This window comes from Vigna radiata, chromosome 8, assembly GCF_000741045.1.
Source record: "Vigna radiata var. radiata cultivar VC1973A chromosome 8, Vradiata_ver6, whole genome shotgun sequence".
Taxonomy (NCBI): domain Eukaryota; kingdom Viridiplantae; phylum Streptophyta; class Magnoliopsida; order Fabales; family Fabaceae; genus Vigna; species Vigna radiata.
This window is the reverse complement of record NC_028358.1, coordinates 29,803,801-29,813,939: the sequence shown is the minus strand read 5'-3', so window position 1 is coordinate 29,813,939 and position 10,139 is coordinate 29,803,801. Positions and strand designations below refer to the sequence as shown.

Sequence of the window (10,139 nt, the reverse complement as noted above, 5' to 3'; positions counted from 1 at the left end):
GGGTTTGTTAGGGTATTTCATCCAAGTGCTTGTGTGAGGAAGAGGGACTTTGTGACTTATGTGCCCGTGTAATCGATTACAGACAGGCTGTAATCGCTTACCAGTCTCTCTGTACCAAAAGTCCAACGGTGCTCCCTGGCTCTGGTAGAGGGGGCTCCCCAGTGTGTGGTGGGTACTGACTTGGTTAGAATTTAAGTTATGAATTTGAGATTAATGGTTATTTTTGAGGACCAACAACTGCTTAGGGGTTTGTTAGGGTATTTCATCCAAGTGCTTGTGTGAGGAAGATGGACTTTGTGACTTATGTGCCCGTGTAATCGATTACAGACAGGCTGTAGTCGCTTACCAGTCCCTCTGTACCAAAAGTCCAATGCTGCTCCCTGGCTCTGGTAGAGGGGGCTCCCTAGTGTGTGGTGGGTACTGACTTGGTTAGAATTTAAGTTATGAATTTGAGATTAATGGTTGTTTTGAAGGACCAACAATTGCTTAGGGGTTTGTTAGGGTATTTCATGCAAGTGCTTGTGTGAGTAAGAGAGACTTTGTGTCTTACACCCAAGCGAAATGTAGAACTCACGATACTAACTCAACGAAATCCATCAACGTCCACACATATTGCTCACCAATTTAATGCCTTAGAAAAATGGACACACCGAGAACAGCTGCAAAGGAACGGAAACCTAAAATGGATAGAGGGAAAGCTTCAGAGAAAAAGCAAAACCTAAAATGGAGAGAGATACGTGCTTCGAAGGAGAAAGTCTGATTAAAATGATTGAGGGTGTTTTCGGAATAACACAAAGTCACCTTTTTCACATCAGTTTTTTAATTAGAAAAATAAATTAAAGTGAGCTAATAGAATGCTGACATATGGCGTTGACAAATCGTTGTCAAAAATTCGTTGTTAACATATGGCGATTCGTACAAGAAATTCATTGCATTGAACTCAGGTATCGGTTCTGATTAGGGATGACAAAAAAACCCGTGCCCGCGGATACCCGCGGATTAAACCCGTTATAGATAGTTGGTACCCACGGATAATAGGTATCCGCGGGTAGCGGGTAGCGGGTTTTTTAATACCCGCTTCTTATCGGGTTAGGTTCGGGTTTTGCACTATCTGTATCCGCGGATACCCGTTACCCGCTTAGAAGTTAAAATTATATCTTTGTCCTTAGTTTCCTTTGCATAAGTACCTTTAACTTAAAATCTATAACATTTCAATTTTTTTTTCAATTTAATTTGGATTTTCATTTAAAAACTTATAAAATATTTTTTTTAAATATTCGCAGGTTGAAAATGAGTATCCAACAGGTACTCGCAGGTTTTAAAATATCCGCGGGTATTTTTTAAACAGATACCCGACAGATAGCAGATCAGATAGCAGGTATGTTTTTATCCGGCGGATCGGATTGCGGATAGGCAGTATCCGTACCCGACCCGTTGCCATCCCTAGTTCTGATAGAATCAATTACAAGAAGAAAGCGGGAAAACAAGGGTGAATCAAAGCTAAAAAACCCTACTTTCTCTCTAACGGGAACCAAAAATGGCCTCCTTTCCTCCTCCGGGTTCACTCACTCTCTGCGAACTCAATCGTGACCTGAGTAACTCTCTCTCTCTCTCTCTCTCACTCTCTCACTTCCTATTGCTTCGCTTCTCTAACTGAATTTTTTTTGTGCAGTCACTGTGGAAGCTCTGTCTGATGATCAAGCCAACCAAACCTACGGAAAAATCCTGGTCATTAATCGCATCATACACGTTTCCCAATTCCTTCGATTTTCTTCTTCTCGATGTTGTTTCTGCATTTAATTCATTATCACAATTTCCTATTTCCATATTAGGGATCGGTGTTCAGTCCCGTTCCCTTTCACTCTCTGGAGAGCGAGGCTTCCGATCAGGAAGGAGCAACGACGACGGCGAACGCCGCTGGAGTAAACGTTCAGAGGAAAGGTCCGGTGGCACTCTTGCAAGGGCTCGTGAACACCTATCTCGGACGCCTCTTTTACCCTAACGATGTATGATGTTCTTGATTCGTCTCATTCTTTGATTATGGTGTGATTTAACAATGTTAATTGTTGGGCCAGGTGCATTTGTTGCCGGAGGTTGATCTCCAAGGAGTAAGCTGGCACCCTAATAAGCATATAGTTGCTTTCATTTCTGCCCCAACACAAGTTTTCGTTCGTGATTACCAAGAGTCTGGTACTTAACTTGTTATGATCATGAGAAGTGTTATTGGTAGCTTGTTTAGGTCTTTTTGGATAAAATTATCAGTAGACGAAAATAAGAAGATAAAATAAGCACAGGTTATTCCTACAAGTTAAAATTAGCTTATTCACAAATTAAAATAAGCTTTTTGATAATCTATACCGTGGAACTTCAGTAATTTGACATGTGGGAGAAGCTTATTTCATTTTATCTTTTTTTTTTCTTCTATTAGTGTTTAATGGAAAAGTTTATCCAAACAAGGTCTTAGTTATTGTTATTTTTGTTTAGTAATTGCTGATTGATATTTTGACATTGTGAATAGAGGGGAAGGATCCGAGCATTTTGGCGAATGAGTCACAGAGAAACGTTAGGGTGCTGGAGTGGAGGCCCAATGGTGGGAAAATGCTTGCTGTGGGTTGCAAGTGAGGTTTTGTCTCTGTGTGGTTGTTATGGTGAATGCAACGTCAATTGGTCTGAAGTATGCTTTCTTTTTTACTGGAATTGCGTTTATTGTTGCAGGGGTGGAATTTGCATCTGGGCTGCTTCTTATCCTGGAAATACTGCATCTGTTAGATCTGGTGCTGCTTCCTTTTTAGGAAGTTTGTCTAGAAGCTCGGGAAATCGGTATATTTTGGTTGATTTTCTTCGTAGTCCATACGATGAGCATGTTAGTGCTCTCACTTGGAGCCCGGATGGAAGATATCCTTATAAATTTTAAAAGTCTTTGTTTTTGGGCTCTTTTACGTGTTTCCCAGTGCAAGAAGATATGTATTTTTTATTTTTATTTTAATTGTATGTACTCAACCATACTTTTCTTAACCTATGTTTACATACTTAGCATCTGGTTCATATGAAAGCTCTTCATTCACAGTGTGGGATTTTGCTCAAGGTATGATGAAGATCTTTGCTTCCTTACGTGTTTTGCACTTTACTTTTGAACATTATTGCCATTCACTGATGTTACTAATATGCCTAATACCTTTAAAAGTCATTCTGGATTTTTCTTTTTTATTTTTCTGCCTGAGTTGTTTTCCCTCAATTTTGGAGGGGATATACTAAAGGTACCCTAAATTGCATATGTTTACAACCTAGACTGATGAACTGAACAGACACATTAACTTACGGAAGATAGAATCTGATGGACCACAGACCAAGGTTGTTTATATATGGAGGAATACACCCTTTTTAACTCTTAAATATAATTTTCTAGTGTGAACTTAACGTTTCAGTGGATGTAATTTGATCTTACCAATTGATCAATATTGTCCATGAGGATAGGCTCAATTGGTAGGATAAAATTACATCAACTCTAAAGGTCCTTTCTCCCATTCTTACCAGTGATTACTGGTAATTTGTTCACAAGGTCATATGAAAGTTTAAGTGGCACTGTAAGCCCTATTGAGGCTTGTGGTGTTACTACCTTGGAATGACCTCCCTTCCCAACTTTTTTGTGCTAAAGAAGAATCAATCAAAGTTCTGTGTCCCTACTTATGTATGCTATGTTGATTCTGAATTCTTAGATTGATAGTTTCGAGCATGGTGGGTGAGGACTGTGTTTATATTTAGATTGGCATTATGTTGTTCATCAGCAACAGTGATGATGACTATCTTATCTCACTAGCTGAGGTCCATTCTTATGTCAAATGATGTTGTTGGGCTCAGTTAGAATCAAAATCTAAGATATATTAGTTATCATTAAATCTCTTTTAACAATTTCCTATCTGTCATGAGTAATTTATGTCCAGGATATCAAAATGTTTTACATTGGCTATCAAAGGCATAAAACAACCCTTTACTTTTTGTATTGGCCATGAGACTACAAAAATTTAGATTGTCATATAAAAAAATCTTAAGCTCTAATGGCTGTCTCTAATTTCTGAATCTCTGGTTATTTTGATATTATATATATATATATAGGTGTAGGGACACCCATTCGACGAGGATTGGGAGGCATATCAATGCTGAAGTGGTCACCTACTGGAGATTACTTCTTTGCTTCAAAATTGTAATGCAAAATGTCAAACATGATTATTTATTCAACATGCACTGTTTATGATTCACACCCTCATCGTTTTTTTTCTCGTTCAGTGATGGAACATTTTATCTTTGGGAGACAAACACTTGGACATCAGAACAATGGTCATCAACAAGTGGTTTTGTCAAGGTATATGAAATTTACATTCATGTTTTGGTGCTCAAAGATGACTTTATAGCAAGTGGCATTTAGTCCTTAACCATCTCCAGTGTGTTGATATGTTTGACAATATGTTGATAGTATAAATAGAATTATCTTCAATAGTATTCAGTGTAAAAGTTGAGTTATGCTTAAATGTAAAAGCTATAACATACCTTTTTATTTTAGGGTGATGGGCAATGTTGCTTTCGTAATAAAAGATTAATTTATAATCAAGAAAGAATGTCCACGGTAGGATGATGGAATATCTTAGAAGAAACCATAGAAGTCATCAAGGATTATTTACGTGTTTACGGAGCTGAATAAACATAGACTCTATAGAGGCAAAAACGAAAATCTTTATTGCTAATTGCAATCTAGCCCTACTTTGGAGCAAAAAAGCATTAACATATTTTTCCCTGTTTTTTATAACTTTACAAATCAGAAATAACAGTGACTCCCTTCAATAAACCATCAGTAGAACACTGAAAAGAAGCGTAAACCTAATTTTATGCCAAAAGAAAGCTTAGGGCCATAGTCACACCCATAAAATTGGGGAAATTTGGCTCCAGCCAAACACTGTAAAAGACTAAATAACCTGCACTCTGCACCTTGATTTTGCCCTCTGTTCTACCAGAACCTCTATAATGAGCCATCAAAACAGCTCTTTAATTACAAGTGAGATGAACATATAATAGACATGTTCTATCATTCATATTCTTGTAGAAGAAAAGCTGTGTATTTTACTTAATACACAATATAGTCAGTCACTCATACTTTACCTTCTGTTGAGACTAGGAGTTATTAGTGTTCATATATCTAGAATGCAACAATATCTATGAAAAAAAGATTCAGTGGTAGAACTTAGCATTTATTATGTACAATTCAGTTTTATTCTTGTGATAGCTATCAGATAATGCTCATTTATTTAGTTTCTACTTTCAATGACGTGTTATCAGGGAGCAACATGGGATCCAGATGGGCGCATGATACTTCTTGCATTTTCTGAATCGTCAACTTTGGGATCTGTTCATTTTGCATCAAAGCCTCCCTCATTAGGTATCTGACCATTTTTGTTTGAAGATATGTGAAGTTTATTGTTTTTGACATTTTGTATTTTGGCTATATTAATACTGGGCAAATGAAAGTGTGGCATTGAAATATAGGAACTAAATTGAAAAGGGAAAAGTTAGAGAGGGAAATGAATATATTAAAGATATCTGGGATAAATGTGATACAGTCTCTGACCTATAAAGTCTATTTATAGTGAGACACTGCCATAACAAGGCTGACAACAAAGACCATGACAAACAGTACCAGTCTTTTCCCGTAATAAAATTTGTGAGTTGGATGGAAAAGGGAAAAGTGATTGATAGAAGCAATAGAAACATGAAATCAAATTTTGAGCACTTACGAACCTCTGTTTTGAAGTCTTAGTCTTAACCTCAATTCATTTTTAATATAATGTGTGTGCTTGGTAATAGCATTCATGATGTACAATTTTTCAAATTAATTTGGTATTTGTCTTTTCTTTATGAAATGTCATATATTGATAATTTCTCATCCGTGACTTTCCAGATGCTCATCTGTTACCTGTTGATTTGCCGGAAATACTATCATTGACAGGAAGGTAAAGATGAATTCATGCTTTTGTGTTGAATAATTCCTTTAAGTGCTCCTAGAGTCTCGTCATTATATTAAATTCCTTCTGAACCAGCTCTTAAGACTCTCCGTCACCTGGATGTCATGGCTCAAATTGTAGTGACAGTCTTCTTTGCTTATAAAAGCAGGGTGTGAATTATGTTATGCCATGTTTGGTTTGTTAGAAACTATGGCCTTTGGTTATCTTATATCATTTCATTCAGTCAGGGAATTGAAAAGATAGCATGGGATAATTCGGGGGAGCGATTGGCTATTTCTTTTAAAGGTGGAGATGACATGTACAGGGGACTGATAGCCATATATGATACAAGAAGGACACCTCTTATATCTACATCTTTAATGTGAGTTCATGGTTGAATTGAAAATGGTTCAATTACTGATCTATGTTATTATTGATTAATTTAATGCTGGATTTTATGTCATTTGACATTGTTTTCCCTTCCAATTATGTGCTTTAGTGGATTTATAAGAGGGCCTGGAGACAGTCCGAAGCCAATCACGTTTTCATTTCACGGAAAATTTAAGCAGGGACCTTTGCTTTCTGTGGTTAGTCTACGTTGAATTTAACTGTTGTTATTATTTCAATTTTCTTTTCAAGTATCTTTTCTATAGTAAGATAAGCTGATATCATTATTTATTGTAGAAGCTCTATCACATTTTTCCTTGGCCCTTAAAAATACAAGAAAATTATAAAGAAAATATGATCAATTGGAGTCTTTATATTGGGGTTTTACTGCACACATCTAAGTTCTGTATTTGTTTTCCTGCAGTGTTGGAGCAGTGGGTTTTGCTGCACTTACCCCCTCTTGTTTCGTTCCCATATGCTTCCATGACGAGGATTTCTGTGAGATTTTGTTGTTTGTACACGATTTGGAGAAATTCGAAGTTAATGTAATTAATTCAATTTTTTGGATTACTTGAGTTGTTTTACCTTCAAATTATAGGGATGGTAATTGGATTCTAACATCTATAAAATTATCCATATTAGACGTGGTATTTATTCTTCATATGGCTTTGGGTCTGAGTGTAATTAATGTATCTACAAATTTTGATATATGATTGTTACCATCCAACTCCATCTGAATTTGTAAATATATTATCTTTCACGAATGGGAATTTGTTGTGATACTGTATGTAAATTATTTTTAATCAAATAAAAGATTTCTTTAAGTACTTATATTTATTTTCTAGTTTTAGTTAGTTTGTTATTATTTTTTATTTGTATTTTAAGTTTAGTTTATTTCTTCTATTATAAATAGGAATATATATATATATATATATATATATATATATATATATATATAATATTAAAATAAGAAAAAATTAATATTATATATAATTTTAATATATTAGTCAATACAAGGCCAGACGACTATTATGTCATAGACTATACTTTCATTGTCCTCTCAACGTTTTTAAAAAATATGGATTTGTTCTTTTTATTTTGTCGTGTATGGTAGTATATCTAGTAACAATTCAAAGTGTGTGAGATCATTTGTTTTCCTCTTTTAGGTTTATCGTACCTTCATTTTTGTCACCATTACGTTTGATATGTCCATATATGTTTCTTTCATGAAAAATGATGATTTTTGTTAGTTTATTTATAGTCGTGATGACTCTTCAACAATGATATCTTTATCCAATGCATTCTTCAAGGGCGATTGGTAGGAAAAGATTCACATGGAACAACCTATCAGTAGTATTTGGTGTCACTCGAATCCAAAATTAGATATTCTCACTGAGATTTATGGATTATATTAGTAACTAAGCTTGATATATAAGATTTGTATGCACCAACTTGAGAGGGAGGGTCAGATATATTATCTTTATTTTATATTTATTTTTTTATTTTTAGTTAATTTATTATTATTTTTTATTCGTATTTTGAACTTAATACATATTTTTTCTATTATAAATAAAAAGTTCTATATGTATACAGAAGATTAATCTCATATATAATTTTCACTATATTTAATATTGTCGTAATCGAGTCCTCAACAAATTAATTTCTTGGGATATATTACTAAAAATTTTAACTTTAAAAAATTTGAATATAGAAAAAAAAATAATTTGAATATGAAATATGTAATCATTTTTCTTGTTCAAATAACCACAAATATCAAATCCTTCCCTTCCAGCAAAACTAGCTTTAATTTAAAAGTTTTATTTTTAATTTTGTATTATTTAAAAAAAATGGGTCTAAACAGTAAAAATTAATGCCCCGCAAACAAAACACACCCTGGCGTAGCTTATCGTAAAATCCCATTTCCAATTATCTTTTTCTTCATTTCCCCGAAACAACTTTGCAAACAAAAAATTAAAAACCATGGCACTCCTCTCTTTCAATTCCCTCACACTCTCCCCTCTCCACTCTTCTTCTTCCCTTCTCACACTTCCCATTACCACTGGTAACTACTCCTCACTCCCAATTATCTCTCTTTCTTACCTTAATTTCTCCCAAATACATATTCATGTTTTTCCATTCTTAATTTCCTCCGACTGTGACAGAACTAAGAGTACAAGTGGCTCAGCCCTGGAAGCCCTTGAACGGAGTTCGAATCACGACACCCATAGGGAAGAAAGGCGCGCTGATTGTCTCTGCAGCCGCAGACGGCTCTAGTTCACCGGCGGAGAGCGAGAAGGCGAGTGGCGTGAGTGCGGAGAAGCTTCCTTTGGAGTCAAAGGTAAAGGAGAGAGAGGAGCAGAAGCTGAGGATTAAGCTGGCGAAGAAGATACGGTTGCGAAGGAAAAGGCTTCTTCGGAAACGCAAGTTGAGGAAGAAGGGTAGATGGTCACCTTCTAAGATGAAGAAATTGAAGAATGTATGACAATCTATGAAAACTATTACTTTAATTTCAATTTGCTTTATGCAGGTTTAAGCTTCTTCTCATCTTATTTTCACTGTAATTGCGTTGCTTTACCGTGTATTTTGACAAATTTATTAATTTTCAAAGAAGCGTGTTTTGTCTTAGCTTTCCAAAATAAGTGTATTAGGGTTTTGATTTGGAATCTACATCTAAAATTGAAGTTATTTTTTTTTTCTTTTTAAGATTTTGATGTAATTTAGTCTTTTCTTAATTATATTTGAATTTAATTTTTTGAATTAAATTTTATTAAATTTATTTGATATTTTAAGAATGTTTATCAAGTATCATTAAAATAGAAATGTGTTAAATAATTCATGAAACACATTTAACATTTTAAATAAACTTAATAAAATTTAATTAAAAAAATTAAATTAATACATTTATAAAATTTATAGATTAAATTAAATCAATTTTTTTTTTAAAAAAAAATCTAATTTTCTAAGAGATTCTATGATGGGTGAACATATGGTACCTTTATGATTTCTATTATGTAGTTTTTGGAATTTGTTCTCTACTATATTGGCAAGTTAAATAATCAAAAGAGTTTAATTTACAATGCAAACTAATTAAAAAGCATGATATATATGATTTTTTATATTTAAGTTCGGTCAAATGTTGGATCGCCTAAAATGCATTAAGGCGAGCTTACCTACCAATTGAAAAAAGATTGAACTTTACAACTTGTGTTGGTCCGCTGTTGGACTACCAGAATGATAATGGTTACAATGTTGATTCTGGCCTAAAAGAAAGCTGAAACAAGCTATCATTCAGGTTGTTTCAGATCTTGGTTGAGCTATATTAGACCTTAAATGAGATGTTTCAGACCTTGGACGAGCTACATTAGACCTTGGTCGGGCTTTCGAATTGTAATAATATGAAGTGTCCCGACATTAATTCAAATTTATTTAGTGAAGCCGGACTCATTCGCCTATTTTTTATATCATCGAAAGTTTAATATCACATGGGAATGAGCTGGAATTTTGTTTTTTTATATGAAAACATATTTATATATGATGGGCTGTTGGGCTGAGTCCATGTTGAAAAGGACTGAAACAAGATGCCAACCAGACGATTTTTGATCTTGGTCGAGCTGTATAAGACCCTGACCAAGATGTTTCTAAACTTGACCGAGCTATATCATACCTGTGTTGGGCTGTCGAGCTACGTTAACTTTAAAAACTATATATATATATATATATATATATATATATATATATATATATATATATATATATATATAT

The 10,139-nt window shown here is 34.3% G+C and overlaps 2 protein-coding genes across 2 annotated transcripts; both read left to right on the top strand.

The window, feature by feature from the left end:
- The first annotated feature begins 1,476 nt into the window (after positions 1 to 1,476).
- On the top strand, positions 1,477 to 7,038 carry LOC106769885 (aladin-like). Its single transcript, XM_014655677.2, has 14 exons — positions 1,477 to 1,595; positions 1,673 to 1,728; positions 1,833 to 2,006; positions 2,076 to 2,190; positions 2,519 to 2,618; positions 2,716 to 2,895; positions 3,027 to 3,085; positions 4,114 to 4,201; positions 4,285 to 4,360; positions 5,329 to 5,428; positions 5,948 to 5,999; positions 6,235 to 6,372; positions 6,490 to 6,577; positions 6,802 to 7,038. Exons 1-14 carry the CDS (start codon positions 1,538 to 1,540, stop codon positions 6,862 to 6,864), a joined length of 1,347 nt encoding a protein of 448 aa, XP_014511163.1. The 5' UTR covers positions 1,477 to 1,537; the 3' UTR covers positions 6,865 to 7,038.
- Positions 7,039 to 8,265: 1,227 nt separating this feature from the next.
- LOC106771628 (50S ribosomal protein 5, chloroplastic) lies at positions 8,266 to 9,000 on the top strand. The gene is made up of 2 exons (XM_014657620.2): positions 8,266 to 8,439; positions 8,540 to 9,000. Exons 1-2 carry the CDS (start codon positions 8,358 to 8,360, stop codon positions 8,857 to 8,859), a joined length of 402 nt encoding a protein of 133 aa, XP_014513106.1. The 5' UTR covers positions 8,266 to 8,357; the 3' UTR covers positions 8,860 to 9,000.
- The last annotated feature ends 1,139 nt before the right edge of the window (positions 9,001 to 10,139 follow it).

Excerpts from the sequence above, each read along its gene's own strand:
- LOC106769885 (XM_014655677.2), top strand. The coding sequence starts at position 1,538 with ATGGCCTCCTTTCCTCCTCCGGGTTCACTCACTCTCTGCGAACTCAAT. Across the intron at positions 2,007-2,075 it reads GCCTCTTTTACCCTAACGAT|GTGCATTTGTTGCCGGAGGT; the intron begins GTATGATGTTCT and ends TTGTTGGGCCAG. Across the intron at positions 6,000-6,234 it reads ATACTATCATTGACAGGAAG|TCAGGGAATTGAAAAGATAG; the intron begins GTAAAGATGAAT and ends CATTTCATTCAG.
- LOC106771628 (XM_014657620.2), top strand. The coding sequence starts at position 8,358 with ATGGCACTCCTCTCTTTCAATTCCCTCACACTCTCCCCTCTCCACTCT. Across the intron at positions 8,440-8,539 it reads CACACTTCCCATTACCACTG|AACTAAGAGTACAAGTGGCT; the intron begins GTAACTACTCCT and ends CGACTGTGACAG.